This window comes from Diadema antillarum, unplaced genomic scaffold (assembly GCF_040938485.1).
Source record: "Diadema antillarum isolate AM-2024a unplaced genomic scaffold, OU_Dant_1.0 seq00000704_RagTag, whole genome shotgun sequence".
NCBI lineage: Eukaryota > Metazoa > Echinodermata > Echinoidea > Diadematoida > Diadematidae > Diadema > Diadema antillarum.
This window is the reverse complement of record NW_027271609.1, coordinates 315334-333088: the sequence shown is the minus strand read 5'-3', so window position 1 is coordinate 333088 and position 17755 is coordinate 315334. Positions and strand designations below refer to the sequence as shown.

The window sequence follows — 17755 nt, the reverse complement described above, 5'->3', positions numbered from 1 at the left end:
CAATCAACAATGTGGACTTAATGATGCTGTCTGTGGTCAAAGTAAACAGACAGAATTTCAGAGGAGAACTTGCATTCTCACAGCTCTTTTGAGCGGGCCAAAATTCAACGTGCTGAGACGATACGGTTTGCCATTCTCAGAATATCATACTGTGATGCAGAGAGTCCAAGTTAGGTGTTCCAAAAGAACTAGGCACTGAACTGATACTACTAAAATCTGTCTTACACATAAAATTATGATACTTCGGTCATATCTCAAGAACAGATGACTCCACTGAATATTCCATTCTCTTGAGATACAGCCAAAGTAACAATGCAATGCAACAAGGGGAGATTCTGGCCGCCTCGCTAGCTACATTGTAGATCCATGCAAACCATCTGACCATGAACCCTGTGGGGTATATAAACAATGCGGTACAATATGCTTCATTTCAAACCTTACAAGCATAAAGACACAACACGACCTCTCAAACAGAACTGAATAATACAATGAGGACAATACGTGTTGAAATTAGGTTAAAAGCACAGTGCACATACAAAGGACATGAGTTAGAGATTTGTAGGAAAAGAAGACAACAACACAAGGATGTCATTCAATCAATCAACTCCCTTTCAATAATGAGACGAGATGATAAGAACATTCACTCACAGGTAGGCTGGAAAGGAATTTGTCCATCTTGACCTAAAAACTAAATTGCCCTTAATTCTATTAGTTCCATTACCTGCCTCTTTTTTCCCCTCTTCTGTTTTTTTTTTTCACCTTGGAGATACCCTAGACTAGGATGATTCATCAGTGGTCTGACACTTCATCCAACCCCCTAAGCAGCGGAGAGGGGTTTCTCCGACCCCGGAGGTTTTAACACCGGACTGGTTTTGGGTTACCCAGCGGACTTGTTTTCACTACTTAGCACGTCCTTAAATCAAGCCCCATGCTAAACATTCAGAAATGGTCTCCAGTTCCTTAAGGGGAAGGGATGAGAAGGGGGGGGGGGGGGTAGGGAGAGGGGACGTCACTTGAAGGTGAAGTACCGAACAAAAAAAAAAAAGAAGAAGCAAGTTCATTGTCTTGAAAGAGTCGCTTTCCCCGCATGACATTCATTAAAACAGTCACTCCCTACATGACCTGTGACAGTAATAGCCGACTGTTTACGTTGATATTAAAATATCGGGGACCGGGTGTTTATACGCTCTCTGTCTCTCAACCGAAACATCCTCACCTCCGCCGCGGCCGGACTGAGCCCGGGCCGTAATTTGCGAGCGCAGCGGATGAAAACCGCACATGAGTCACTCTGTCTCTTGTTTTCATTTGGTTGCTCTCTTCCGACCCTCCGTCTAACGAACGAACCCACAAATTGGAATTGGAAGAGAGACCCTTCCCCCCTTTTTTTTCCTAATCCTCAGCCACGGATCCGGAAAAATCCACCGTGATTTACCGTTGGTGCTAAAAATCGCCAGAGAACCCCCCAAGAATCGTGGCTGATGATTGCCATGGCACTATTATGAAGGGCAGTATTTACGGTCGATAATCGCCACCCCCTCCGCAAATTGCGCATTCTTGCGACTGATGATGTGTTCTTGGCATTTTCATAAATTTCCACAACTTAATGGTCGGTCGAAGAATTTGCCATGTTTGTAATAAAACCTACGGCTCCACGCTCGTAAACCAACGCCGACTTAAACAGAGTGGAGACTTTCTATCCTTGTATATCTGACAACCAACAAAGATCACTCAGGCCCCGAGACCTATGACTTTTTTTGCTCTTCATCCACTTCCACTTTCTTCATTAAGCCTTTGTATACCTTGACTACAGATTGACACGGAAAACCCCATAGCACTGAACATACTGTCTAAAGTCCCTGGCACAGAAAGGTTAACCTTACTGCAAAGAACAGTATGTCTACATTTGTAACAATATAACATACCAAGGAATATTAGAACATTCATACACTTTTATAAACATAGAAAAGGCCACAAGTTTCAACACTTAGAGTACCATGCACTTGTGGATATCATGAGTTTTATGTATGCCCTATCATACTGCTTTACATTCCTTAGCATCTTTGTGCCATTGACTGTTAAGTCTGTTTATACTGATGTTCATCAAGTGTATTTAGTGGCACAGTATTCAGTCTGATGTATATTTTCACATGAAGTTAAGGAATAAATGAAGTGTGCTGAACGAGAAAAAATGTGTCACCTTGCAATTTGTGAACGATGCCCTATATCTGTTCTTTGAAAATAAATATATCCCAAACGAGTGGTACTATATCTCTTGAAGGTAAGATCCGGTCATACACACATTGGACCATTTTCAAGTCATTCTACATCTCACGTTTCTTACTTTTCCACCCAGATATATCGACAGATGAAATCCCTTCAAACTTTTTAATAACCTGCTGGTTGCACAATTCTTTGGGCTGGACACAATACGAAGAGTTTGTTTGATGTGGGTTTGTGAAGAGAGCACTTTGGAAAAGATCAAATCGCCTTTCACATGTTCAACAGAGACAGACATATGATGCACTGGGCATTATTTGAGCTGGAAGCATTGTGCAACATACATTAAGCCCTATAATATCATCATCATCAAGTGTTCGTAAGAGGTTGAAATTGACCTGAAAATGGTAAAACTACATAAATATAAATATCATCATTATAAAGGTACAATGCAAGTACACACTTGTGATGTCATAACAAGATGTGGAAATTCAATACATTTTAGTCTGGACAAGAGCAATCTGTTACTTTAATACGATTCATCATTTTTCGGTAAAATCCTTTTCATAAGCATTTTGTAATCATATAACAACAACTTCTGTCAATAAGGGAAGAGGAAGAGGAGAAAAAAAATAATTGGTGAATTGGGGATAGATGATTGATGTAGGATTGGACAGATCAGAGGAGGCAACCCCATTTTCAACAACTGTGCATCACTCCCAATTACCTCATCAAAACTACCTCATCAGGTTGCTGCACAGTGGGGGCATTAGTATCCAATCCAGACTTATCTAAACATCTCCCCTCCTTGACTTCCAACTTCAGTTTATGATTGCGATATATTGATACTTATTCTAAATGGATGCTTGAAGAGTGTACCCTATGTAGTCTTAGCACCGTGCAGACTTCATTAATAAAGTGTACCTCCTACATATGACTTTCACAGAAATGACAATGCCCGGTGCTTCAAAATGTGAGAATATCATTCTCAAATGCCGTAAAACTTGCATCTCTGGTAATCAAAAGAACAGGAGACGGTGAAAATAGGAGGAAACATCATAGCCGACCAAATCATCAGATGATAAATGTCAAAGGAAGAATTTGAGGATGAAAAGTGGCTGCAGGATGCAGACTAAGCATCACTTGGCATCTAACAGGTGTGTTGAGTAAACTGGGAATGGACACTTTGAAAGCGGCCGCTTCCATCCACAACCTCCCTCATTTCCCGAGCAATTGGACGGATTTTAGCGACGAACCGTGAGTCAGAATCGAAAGGAAACAACACAGCGGCAAAGGCGGACCATTTGACTGTTCTGACCAAAGAAATACTTAGGATGTCAAAGAAAACATAAAGTTTCTCCAAAAAGTGCAAATGTGGGTAAGAGAGGAAGTGTATTTTTTTTTACTACCTGAGGTTTCACTCCTGTAATTAAGGAAAAACAACCCACCAGTGATATGATCGGGAGGTGGGGGGAGATGGGATGAGATGCGGAGGATGGTTGGTAGTGAAAGTGATGACAAGGTGGAGGACACCTGTGACTCAAGGGAGACAACGGGTGTGGCAAGGGATGCCTCAAGAGATGGAATGGACTTTCTTGGGGGGAATGCAGAACAGGAATTTTTGCAGAGTTGCAGGTTTTTTCTTCTGTATTGAGTGTCTTTGGAATTGGGTGGTTTTATACCACGGTGTGGCCATTTCTCCTACCACCGGTCATGAAACCCCCTCTAATCGCATCCATCGACCAATGATCCGTGTGTTCTAGATTCAACATCACCACCACTGCATTTTCATCACCAACACTACCATCGTCATCATCATCATCATCATCATACACATCACTAACACCACCACTATCATCATTATTAAAATTGTCACCAAAATCACCACTGCCGTCACCACCATTATCATTCTTTTGATGTGGTCATTATCACACTGGGAATCACTTTCATAATTATCCGGAACTTTTCGTCACGATGCCACACAGTAGATAGATAGATAGATAGATAGACAGATAGATAGATAGATAGATAGATAGAGAAAGAGATGGAGAGAGATAGAAGAAAAAGGGACAAGACATCAGGGTGTCGCCGGGAAGTTCTAGCCACCTGCTCCTCTAGACCACAGATAACCTCATGATCCTTGTGCGTGGAGAAGGAACCAAGACATAACATGACTGGGGATGGTAAAAACATGGGCCACTGGATGTCACTGACATTCAGCAAGAGTCATCATTATCGCCGTGGCAATGGATGATATTCCGCCATCATGCTAATGGATAATGTTCTCGTGTGAGGCTCCTCATTAGCGAGAGAGAGAGAGAGAGAGAGAGAGAGAGAGAGAGAGAGCAATGGATTACCACACAGCTGGTATCTTCACATCTAAGGAAGCTAGTTGTAATGTTCTTCTTATCAACATTTAGGTCTCCATGTTCCAATGCAACTACACTCCTGGTAGAAAGCTAATCACGACGATGTTGCTCAAAAGGAACCAAATTTGGCTATTTCTCTTCAAGCTGATAGGCATCCTGGGGGAATGCACACATTCTGTTATTAGTGCCGAAATATGGTAGTTCTCAATTTTTGTTAGCAGCTCTTTGTGTCTTCCTCATACACCCATGAAGTTCTGATAAAAAGCAGTGTTCCTTTAAAAAAAACAAACCACCAATCATAAAAGTTTTGATATGATGTGGTATGATTACTCATTTGCAAAGAGAATATCTCTTTCTTGGAAAGCTTTTGCACCAGAGCAATTCAAATTTACAATCATCTGCATTTTTTTTTTTCAGTTTCCTGAATATGAGTTGGATATAATCAAGACCTGAAATGATTTGCAGACTGTTTGGGCACTGCTACCACCCCTTTAAACTTTGGACTCGCCCCTCTCCCCTCCTCCCTCTCCTCCATCTCTCAGAAGATTTGGTATCGTGATCCCTCCCTGGGCACCCGGCTTGCTCGTGTCGAGACCAATTTCCCCCTCTGGTCCTAAGGAGGCTCCGCGAGAGCCAGTCACCCCCGCACAAACCTTGCGAGACACAATCAACTCAATCACTGGGCCTTATCTTGAGCTGTTTTCTTTCCATCTACTGGTACTTTGCGACCGTATTCCTCCTGCATACCGAGGGTTACCTGCAAGATCTGTTTTCTCTATGCTGGTGTTTCTGGCGGGGGATTTCGCATCTTCATCCGTGCAAAATACCACGCCCGTTAGCAACTGTCATCGAAAGTTTCCCAAGCATTGTTAAAGAGGAGGAATTAAGCTCAGCTTACATGAAGGCGAGATGCAATATTTTTTCTCTTTGTCCCACTTCCACTCTCATATTCCTCTAGCTCAAAACAAAATTCTTGGCTTCTTCCCTCCAACTATTGTATACCATCCTTGTTCAAAATCTGCTTTACTTGCTAGTTTCAGTTCAAATGAGGTAAACATAGATTTTAGAGCAAAGTCACATGCTTCTGCGGGAAGTTTGCTTGTTTTTGTTTGTTTCATTTTCATCTGAGAAGATGGCTGGATAGTCCATATTCAGCTGCAATAACTGGTCTTCCATGGGGTCCAGCAACTTGGATGTAAGGCAGGACCACTTCGTCGGGTTTAACACCCTGCTCTTTGTGATGAATATGAATGAAGCGGCATCTTTTCTGTGCATGAGTTGAGACTTTCTCACACGCGGGACCTTCATTTTATGTCCTATCCGAGGGACAGAGTGTTTTGCCTCTTGCTAGAGGGGACAGTATGATTACACACACCATTGCTCAGTGGGACTCGGGAATTGAACTGACGTCCTTTGGATCGTGAGGCAGACGTGCTATCGACTGAGCTAACTCATCGCCCAACCAACACATCCACCACATCGAAATCAAGGCTTGTGCTCTTGTTTTCAAATCAGATTAATATGAGAGAAGAGAAGAGAACATCTCTCTCCTATGAAATCCGTAAATGTAGGGAAAGAAAAGCAGGATAGCAAAACGAGTACCAGGGTATTTTCACCCCGAAAGTCCCTGCTTGCATAAATGAAAGCGGTGATAGAGATAACACGAAGTGGGAGGAGGAGATGGGATGCGGTTTGCCACGGTGAGCAGAGGACAGGATGATCTGGTGGGAGAGGGTGGATAAACCACACCGGATCGGTTGCGACTTGAGCACACATCAATTTCGCGACGGGAAATGTGTGGTGATTTGCGGAATATGAGCAAAATATGTCACTCTCGGCTTTCCGCTTTCCCCGTTCTCGGGAGCCTGCCCCACCAGTAGTTCTTTCATCAGCCAAGGCTGGTAGGAAACTGTGGGGTTGATGCAGACAAATTGATGTTGAGGGGGATGGGGTGGGGGAGAACAAATGAATTGAGTGGTTTGGAGTCGCCTGCAAATACACCTCTGATGAAGGCTGCGTCGGTCGACCTGCTGCCTGGAAGACAAATCCCATTTTTTGCGGCTAAGTTGACATCAGTCTTTCTTTTCCATTTTTCTCTTACGCCAAATATGACTGCTACGATCTCACATGCCACAGGAAGGGAAGGAGGAAAGAGCAATTCGAGGACTGTTTGATTCCAAATGGGAGCTCGTTTTTGCGGGGACAGCTGTGCTCGGATGCGCACTCTCATTTTCGTCAGCATCGATCTTGCGATGTCGTTTTGATTTCGGGCGTTATCGGGTTATTTGGCTGATGCGATTTCTGCCACTGTGCCTCCCATTAGACCTCGTCTCCCATTTCCACTAGCACGCAAAATTGGGGGAAACAGATGAAAAAAAGTAAGCAAAAAGCTACCATATCTTTACCTTCCACTGGTGGTACTAACTTAGTGAGATAGTTTGTAAGCAGAAAGCACACAATTGTTCATAGCACAACCGTCTCTGATATCATGAAAAAGGACTCCACCATCATTCAAATCTCCATTTTCGTCTTTTGCGGGTTACTCCTGCACAACCTCTATCCAAACTTTCTCCGCTTAAAGGTTCAGCCGTTCTTGTTAAAATACCCCCATGTTTTGACTTCTGACTGATCAAGAGTTTCTTCCATAACTCCAAATGGGTGAAAAAATTAAATACTTTTGTTTTTCATCAGACATACAACCGCTCAATCTGACCGATTCTCGCTGCAATTATAGAACACGACATCATGGTGATGCTCGCATCATGTGAGCTATTATTAGAAATGATGTCACCACCACACAGTGACGAAGCGCTACTTTTACACGCGGATAGAAAGAACATCACTGTCAAATTTCACTCTGACATCCTCTCGCTTCTCCTGCAGTTTTCCTCGAAATCAACTCCGATTTTCTGCGATAAACTCTTTGTTAATGTACTTGGGATTTATAGAGATAACAAGTAGAAAACACTCATACAATAGTTGGAGGTAAATATCTATTATCATGATGAAACCAATGATATGCAGTCAACCTTGCATAAGTCGAATAATCACATGAGTCTAAGGTCTCTTCAAGTCCTCTTTTCTTTATATTCCATTGATTTCAATCCTACATAAGTCAAATTTTCTTTTGTCAAAGGTATTTCTTGAGTCCAAATAGATTCGACTTAGACAAGGTTGACCATATTCACTCATACTTTTTTTCCAAATACATACACGACAGTTATCAATGCTATGTTAAGTCTTGCACATTTTGAGACTATAATAGTTGCCAAACCAAACCTCACACTAAGTGACATGATCGATGAATTTTACTCATAAAACTGACAAATTTTTTTGTAAAATTCTGACACAGAGATTTAAATGTTCCAATATACAGTAGTCCAAGAAAAAGCAAAGTTGAAACTCAAATGAAAACTACAAATATCCCCCTCTCACACTAAAGCCAAGAATAGAATGAGTAAAAACTGTGCTCTTGTTCTCTGGAAGTCTTTTTATCCTCAGGTCTGCTGCCTCTATTTACAGGGAACTCACAGAGAGATGAATGGGGGGGGGGGGGGGAGCTCCTTCACCACCGGTATTTAACCCATTGAGGACGGGCTGATTTTGCTACTACACACACTTCCCACAGACTCTTGCCCGAGTATACTCGGGACTCATCCTCAACGGGTTAACTGAGGAAGAAAGTGTGGTAAGGAGGTTTGAAGATTACCCATCCCTCGCCGAAAACAGCCATCAGTTTAAGGCTCACCTGGCTGCCAAAAAGCGCTCCTCCCTCAAACCGCCTCTCGTCATTAAGTATGACATGGATCCAAGTCAAGAGCTGAGCCCCGTCTCAAGCTGCTGGTTTTGATCCGCATTTGCCAACTTGCAGGCTACAGCGTACACAAAATCACTGCCAAGTAGCAGACTACAGCATGTACTCCCATCCTACACAGCCGACCTAGTACAATCTTTTAACCTGGTTGGTCCATACTGAGATCTGAAATGCCCATAGACTTTATACGCAGGTCACCAGGTTCCCGGACGGAACGGGTTAATAGATTTTCATTTTTCATAGACGACACAACGTATTTGAAGTTTCTACGTCTTGACTTCATACCAATACCATTTAAATATTACTTACTCCATGGCTGCACACTAACCTATTTTATTTTTTTACTGGTCCGACTTTTGGACCAGCAGGTGCCCAGTTTTTCCATCTTTTACTGGTTCATTCCTGAAAAAAGTTACTGGTCCAACATTGATTTTTACTGGTCAGGGACCGTCGGACCAGTGCCAGTGTGCAGCGTTGACTAACTCCTTCGTTCATTTGACTGAATTAGTCAATTCGAAACCATGACTTTTATTTCACCAGTTTTCATTTTTTCTAAGTTAAATAAAGACTACTAATAGTTCCCCCTGGATTTTTTGTCTGACATTTTATCACTCAGCAGTGATCCTGTACATCAATTCAAATTGTTAAACACATTTGCTGTTTTTTCCCCCACATTTTATCACATGCTTTGATAAAGTGTGTGTCCAGTCCTTTTGTATCTCTGTGCAGTTATATACTCTATTGACATAATACAACTGGTGAATGCTACTCTTTTACCAGATTCTTGACTAAGAACTCAAATATGTAATAAGAAGTCATTTCTTTCATCAAACTATATCCTGTCAGCTATTTCATTTCACACAAATCTAACATCAAATAGATACTTTCATCACATTTCCGATGCCCAACAACACGACATTCCACACAGAGTCCAAATTTGGTGTTTTCTATATATCACAGCCGAGAAAGGAGACAACTTGAAGCTAATCTAAACAAGATATACCTCCATACAAAATCCATCACCTATGTGTGGATTTTGCGAACAAAAAATTTCTGCGGTTTCAAGAGTGGACATTCCCCGCAATGCTGAATTCCTAACAGGCATCCTGTTTGCAGTACAAACAGTCCCATCTTTTAAGTCATTGTTCTCTGTCTGTCTCTAACTGCCTGTCTGTCTGTCTATCTGTCTGCTGGAAGATATAGCGTTCCCTCAAACTTGTCACTTCCAGAACTACCCCCCAGCCTCTAAAAAAAACTCCTCCTGCATTCCGACCCGGCTTACAGGAGATACATCCCAGCATCCCCTGATTCAAAGTGCATCGCCTCACATCAAATTGTACGGACCTTCCTCCTTTATACGACCATCTCACCTCCCCCTCCCCCCATCCCCCCCAACATCATTCATTAGCCACGATTCCACGAAGAAAAAGAAAAAAGAAATCTAGTTTCAAAAATCCACAGCACTTTTAAAGGAAGAAATCAACCTGAAGTCTAGTCAGTGTAAACTTTTTATCACAACAACCAATCTACTTCATATCTCTAGACATCCGATCAAATTTGAACATTCCAAAAACTGATACCTGATATTCTTCCCCTTCAGAATGACTGGTAGAGAAAGAGACCCTGAGGTGAACGTCAACATTTTTGGATAAATACTGGATGTAAAATTGGACAGTTTGATTTGAATTTCACTGGTTAGATTTTAGACAGAAATTTTTGTTGATGTACTTTCTGGCTTGACGAAAGAGAGAGCTGACAAAATTTTTGCCGACCTTCATCACCATTGTCAACTTTACAGTACAGTAGTCAGTGGCAGCATTTATCAACTTTTCTAGGTTTGAAACATAGTAACAACCCTGTGCAGTGTGTGTGAACGGTGGCAAAGAATCTTGAGTTTTGCATCGCGATGCAAAAACCGCGAACTCCTTTGTGTGAATGCAGCTATTGGTCAACTTTTTTTTCACCAACAGTGTTATTGGTCCTATCGTTAAAAGGAAAGGTGAAATGAAATGGATTGTGGGAGAGAGAGGAAGGAAGGTGGGCGTTTTCACTTAAAGCCAACAGGGACGTGAGTTTTTACATAAACTTATCTTCAATTACAGTCCTGTAGTTTTGCTCTTATCTTTTTTTTATATATCTCTCTCAGTGAGATTGAATGACATCATAAATGTATAATTGATATATAATATGTTTCCTTTTCTATTTTCTACTTCTAGTCAAGCTGCCTATATTAACCCTTGCGATGAAACCCACACTTGGGAAGAACTTGTTTTTCTCGCATGCGATGAAACATAAGAAGATGGATATTTCCAGAGAGAAAACTGCCCATTAGACACACACACACACATACACACACATACACACAAAGACAATTTTGTTATCGGCCCATAAACATGACCGACACATGCCTCCGAGATGCAATTTCACGAGAAACGGCGCCGTAATTATTCCTAAACAAATGGAATAATCGAGAACATGCATTTTTCATAGGCACAGCCCGAGAAACTCTTGCTGGCTTCCTTTCCCCCACCCCCCCGAAAAACAGAAAAACGTTGACGTCTCTCGCCCGGCAATATATTGGATGGACGCCATCTCAAGCGACAACATCGACGAAATGAAACGAAGGAAATGTCAGAGGGTATCAAAAAAGAGAAGGAGGAACATCAAGGAAGACGGCACTGGAAAGGGAGGGGGCTCGGGGCTCGAGAAATAGCCCCAAACCACGCAAAAGTAATTACAGATACGGCTGGGAGGGGGTTTGGAAGAGACAGGGCCCCCTAAATGGGTCATTTTAATGAGTTTTCTTTGTGACTTCTTTGATATGCCAATTATTGCATGCCCAGAATGCAAATTTTGTTGCACACTCCACTTGTAATTGATTGCCCTCTTGGCATTGTGGCAGAAGTTTTTGTCTTCTTCTTCTTCTTCTTCTTCTTTTTCTTCTTTTACTTCTCCTGTCTTGCTCTTTAAGAGCTTCAAGATTGCAGCAATGAATATGAATAGAGACTGGAAGAGGGTCGATTCCACAAAATGAGCGAGATGAAGAGAAGGGTTTCAAGAAAACTGAACTTTGAGAACTGCCATCTGACATAATTCAAAATGATGAAACAGGTAAACTGTATTCTGAATACTTTTAACAATCAAGAAAACAAGTGTTACACAATATGATGTAGACAAATGGTTACTTTTTTATAAATGAATCTAAAATATCAACTAAACTCAATATCATACAACTGCTAAGGTGTATATTCATGAGTGGTTATTTGAACCTTTATGATGATTGTATTCCCGATGAACTTTGCATAATCATTTAAATAGTTGTGGGTTTATTTCTGTAGTTCAAAGTGCCATATAGAAGGAAGAAAATGAATGGGATTAAAAAACAAACAAACAACTAATTCTGCTCGAGGTTGATTTCTTACAGTTTACATTCCATTTGTCATTTGTAAGATATTTGCGAGTTTGGGTTTGCATTCTTTAACACTTGTCACTTTAGCTGGTCTCTAAACCAGCGTTTACTCTGACTGTTGTGGAGTGTATTTCTTGTCTTTCTGGGAAACCTGCTTTGATTCCTCCTCGATCCGTTTTTAATCAGATTTTCCACTTCTCTCTCTCTTTCCATTTCTCTTTCTATTTCTGTATATACCTCTTTATCTTTCTCTCTCTATAGAACTATCCATCCATCTACCTATCTAATATGTCTACATACGTCTGTATCTTTAAGAGAGAACTGCAAGGACGTAAAAAGAGAGAAAAGAGGAAGAGAGGGAGAGAGAGAGAGAGAGGATAAAAAGGATGTTACCTTATCAGATTCCTTTTATGGTCACTGGTATCGCCTGACTAAAGGGAGAGAAAGCGGCGCTCAACGTTCGATTGCGTTTTCATAGCAACGTTCCGTTCCGCACCCATCCTCCTCATCTTCACCATGAAACCTCTCGTCTCCTAGATCTCACGACAGGACGGACAGGCGAGGGGGGAGGGGTCTAATCTGCACTCCTCTTTGTTTTCATTGGATCTTTGCGGTGCTTGAAGCGGAATTGTTTTAGTGTAGTTTTACGGGTTCCTCCCGCTCGAGAGACAGGGAGACGAGAAGGGCGTTGATTGGGAGCGCATCTCTGTTGTCACGGCGATGAGGAGGAGACGGGTGCCATGATACCTTGCCTTAAAACAAAACGAGCCTGTTGGAATGCTCATGGAGCAGTGTGAAATTTATCCATCTCAGGGGACAAAAAAAAAAACCCACAAAAAACCTGGGAAGCTATGCTTGACTCCAGTAGGGAAGATGGATAACCGAAGGAAGAGGAAGGTAAAGACAGATAAACGAGACAGCAAAGAGAAAGACGAATAAGAGAAAGATTAACTCTGCGATGAGCAAATGGAGCCATTTTCTTACTGAATAACAAAGCTGGACTTGGAGAATGACGGAAAGATGAAGAATGGAGCTAGCATTGTTCTCACAGAAGCTGGTATACCTCCCACCTCGTAACCCAAATCAAAGAGCTTCTCTTTAGAATTACAAACCGCTAATGGAGATGGAGGGCATTTAGATTCTAGATTTTACAGAATAACCAAAAGAAAGTCAGTTGGGATGGGGTGCATGAGAGCTAAATGAGACGGACTCTGGGCATCTTGCTCTTCACTGATGTGTTACACTTTTGCATTTTGTGACATATATATTTCATGTCCTTCTGTTTTTAAACTTCAGTTCTGTCTGATTGATTATACTTGCGACATATTAAGGTCAACTTGGGCACAGAGCAGCGGTTCAGTTCAAATTTGCTTTTTGCCAAAATATAAGGGTTTTTCTCCTTTTAATATCTCTGTCCTTTTGCAGACGTAGGCACATTTTATGGCTGCCCTCACATTAGCCAATTTCCTATCTAACATGCATTCAAAAAACACTTGTTAAAATTCACACACCACTCCGGCACTAGAGACTCGGAAAAAAAAATGGGGACAAATATTCCGAAGAAATTCAGCAGCAAGCAGCAAGGGGGGTCTCACTTTCCTACTTTCCCCTTCCCCTCCTTCAAATCATTAACCTATTCTACCCTCCCGTACACTTTTTGAGAGAATTTATTGTTTTTTATGAGAGCGGTGTCTGAAATTATGGATTCTACTGCCATGCAAATCTTACCCCCCTTAAGAGCAGTTACAATTCAATTTGTAACTAGAGGGGGCATGTATGAAAAGGAAAAAGGAGGGAGGTACAGAAAAAAATATATATAGAGAAAAAAAAGGACGGCAACTTATTTTTCTCTCTTTGAAATCAAGTGCTAGATGTAAACAAGAACACCAATTCAACAAGTGTGCATTTTAGTGAGAAGACATATGCCTATCCTAGCCTTTAGTGTGTGTCAGTATTTATGTGTTTGTGTGTGAAAGACAGAGAGAGAGAGATATACAGAGAAATGATTAGACAGACAGACAGACAGACAGACAGACAGACAGAGAAAAAACAGATACTGGTAGACATAGAAAGAGATAAATAGAGAAAGTGAGAGAGAGAAGGGATCACCTGCCCTCGTTCTTTCAGGCAAAAACAAAAGTGGAAAGGTATTGACAAAACTTGAAGGATGTCCAAAGATTGAAAGTACCCCCCCCCTCCCCTGCCCCCCCTTTTTTTTTCAGGAGAGAAATATTCTTTGGGGAAAAAATGAAAAAGAAAGAGTATTTTTAAAGAGAATCACCTCACACTCGCTTCTTTTGAATACATCACTCAGATCACGCTTCTGTGAAAGTCAGTCAAAAAAATTCCTCCCAAGACTCCATCTGCTATTCCTTCTCTCTCTCACATTCTCTCAATCCCTGTTTTCCTTCCTAGTTTCTTGTTTTCTTCATTAGTCTTAGTCTTTAACCACTCCATCCCACCCAACCTCCCAAAAATTTACACGCCGCTGTTTTAAACTGGCTTCCTTTCGCCTAAATCCCTGTTTAGTTCCTCTCCTCCCTGTTAACGCCTCCAACCCATAGTCTACCGGTTTCTCCTTCCACGCTTTCGACTGGTTAGCCCCCCCCCCCTTCTTCGCCCTCTCCCTTCTCTTCTCTCGCCTCTTAATGCATTCTCGAATGCCTCTTGATTTTCCAGGCACTATCACTTTCCACGCTATCGATTCTTCTCACATTCCGTACTTACTTTTTCTTTTGCTTCTTACCTACACCATCACACCTTTTACGTCAAGCCACTTTTTTTTTTCCTCTCCCCCCTCAACACCTTTTACCCTCTTGCTGTAGTGTTCTGTTACACTGGCATACATTTTGTTCCTGACTGCTACTCTTTCTTCAAGGAACAAATTTCTTTCTTTTGGTACAATCTTATCTATTGAAGATATCTTGAGAAAAATCTTTTACCAGAAATAGGTGAACTGTATACACAAGAGCAAAGATTCCAGTCCAAATTACAACATACATGTACTTAACAGCAGATCTCATTTAATTCAGTTGCAACAGACTCTGTCTCAATAGTCTGTCATGAATATACAATGTTTATCATACATTTATAAACAGATTACATTTATATCACTGTTCCTTAATTTTCCATTCATTTAATGTTTTTTGTTTCCTAACTAAATGAATGATACTACATCTGAAAGTTACATTTGTACTTTAAAAATTCCAGCCTACAAATCTTTGGGTTTTATCCCTTCTTTTTTCAGTAAAGATTTGTGCATTTCCTACCGTACAGTATCTTATTAATTTCCCTTTAATCATATTTAATCATATCATGGCAATGCCAGCTTTGAATCTGAGATGTAACTTTTCTCCACCCTTTATTCTTCAAAGATCTAACGTCCAGCCTCTAACACAGCACTCGCTAACCTTTTCTTGTTTCCATCCTTCCTCATCTTTTTTTTTTCACGTGAAAAAAAAAAGTACATATTATCCTAATTATGAAAACTGTTTAAGTTCTTGGCTTGTTCATTTTATGCAGAAAGAATATTTTCCCCCACAAACATTACTCTTAAACTCACTCTAGGTGTATGCAAGATTATACTATTTCATCTCTTCTTTTTCTCCTTTACTTTTTGTCTTCTTCTTCTTCTCCTCCTCCTCCTCTTCTTTTTCCTTGTTCTATATCAGCTTCTTCTTATTATCATTATTCATATTTTCTTCTTCTTTTTCATATTAATCTTCTTCATAAGCTTCGTCTTCTTCTTCTTCTTCTCCTTTCCACCCCTTCACAATCTCCTTCTCTTTTTTGTCCTTCAACTTTATTATTTTCATCTTTCCCCCCTTCTCATTCTCCTCATCTCTTGATACATTTGGACTTTCACTTTCCTGTCAAAACCCTTCTTTTCTTTCTGTTTCTCTTCCTTTCTGAGACTGCCTTTAATGGAAAAAAAAGGAAAAAAATTGTTGGGGGGGGGGGGGGGGAAGTGGTGAGAAGGGAAGAAGAAACGATGCGGGCCATATCGGTTCTTGCGGAGTGGCACCTCGCGCCGGTGCACGCTCCATCCCAAGCACCTGAAGTGTTCCGTTTGCAAGTTGCACACTAATGGGCTGAAAGCCGAGACCGCGACCACAACTTACCGCGTCAGATCACGTACGCGGTCCTTGATTTCGGATGGTCGTGGGATGGGTGTTTTTTTCCTCTTTCTTTCTGTTTGCACCTTTTTCTTCCCCCCTTTAACTTTCCTCTACAGTAGCACCCTTCACTGTTCACAGATTTTTTGCCCTCTATATTCTAGCATCTTCTTTTTCTTTGCTCGTTTGCCCTTTCAAGCGTTGTTTACCCACTAAAGAGAAATCTCTCGTTTGTGTTTTTCCCATGCTTAAAGGCTGGATGAAATTTTTGGCCACCGTCCCGTAGACATCATGACACTCCTAATTCAATCTGATGATTGCATGAATAACAAAGTCACAAAACTGTCAAAATAAGGACTAGAACACTTCAGTTCCCAACATCAAATAACAACAACAAATATGTTCACATAAAGGACATACAAATGTACTCTTGACATGCAAGTAAAAAAGTCCACCAGCAACTTCACTGAACTTCCTCAATGATACCCGTTACATCAACATGGATCACATTTCCACGGCAACCAGCATCGTCTTTCCTCACATATGGTATCTTGAAGCTAGATCACTCATCTAACACTGTGTCCTTGCTCAAAACCTAGATATGTCTCCTTCAACATCAAATATGTATTGAAACTTAAAAGCTTGGCATACACAACACCTAACAACACCTAGGTTTTCTTGAGCAACCAGACAGCTTGCAAGAGCCTGTCTTGACATATTAGCAGAAAACATATGCAAATTGAATTCAAAGTACGGACATTCAAATGTTACTAGAGGGTCCATCACAAAGTTGCCAGGGAAAACTTTTCCATAAATCAGTAGAAAAAAACAACAACACTAATTGCATATAAGCAACAACATCTGCAATGCCAGCAACATCAACAACGCTAGTGAATTTGACAACCTCTTCCACATCAGCAATATTAACAGTACCAGCTGCATTGGCAATACAAACAACATAAGAAGCATAAGCAACCTAATACATGTACGCAGCACCAGCAATTCTCCAATATCAACAATGCCAACAATACCATCAACATCAGCAACAATACTGGCAACATCACCAACAATACCAGAAACATCAGTATAAATAATCAGCACCAGCAACATAGGCAACAATACTGGCAACACCAGCAACAACACTGGTAACATCAGCAACAATACCAGCAACATAAGTATACATAATCAGCACCGGCAACATCTAGGCCTACAGTTCCAGAACCTCTAACTAATACCAAAGGAACACACACACACACACACACACACACACACACACACACACACACACACACACACACACACACAATTCTTCCCTGTGATTGGTGGTTAGACAACAGACAACACGAGTACCACTTACATGCAATCTCCAGGGTGGCATTGTTGCTGAAGACCGTTCCGAGGCTATTGCTGGCCTCACACTGGTACAGCCCGCCGTCCTGCCCGCCCTGCCTGCTGCCAATCACCTCCAGGAAGAAGAGGGTGCCGCTGGCGTCCAGGATGCTCCTCCGTCCACCAATCCGCAAGGGCCGGCCATCCTTGAACCACTGGATGCAGAATGGAGAGGAAGATGGTACTGTCGTGATTTCATCATCATTTTTTTAAAATTATTTTATCTAAAATCATGAACACAAAGGCTATTTGGGAGGGGGGATGTTAGGACAAACACTATTGTCAGTGAGTTTTCTGAGCTTAAAAGGATGGTATAGTATTGATTGAGGTGAGGATTCAGCTAGTAACTTTTTGATAGATACTTAGAAAACACTTTATGAAATGATCAAAGGCATACAATTCTAAGAGGAATTCAAATTTTATTTGATGAAAATTGGTTTTG

General features: G+C 41.2%; 1 protein-coding gene across 1 annotated transcript in view; it reads right to left on the bottom strand.

The window, feature by feature from the left end:
* LOC139737761 (roundabout homolog 1-like) overlaps window positions 1-17755 on the bottom strand; it is a 71599-nt gene that overhangs the window by 53590 nt on the left and 254 nt on the right. Inside the window, exon 2 of the mRNA XM_071648435.1 lies at window positions 17282-17468. Within this exon, the coding sequence (XP_071504536.1) occupies window positions 17282-17468 (187 nt within the window). The remainder of the gene's footprint in view (window positions 1-17281; window positions 17469-17755) is intronic.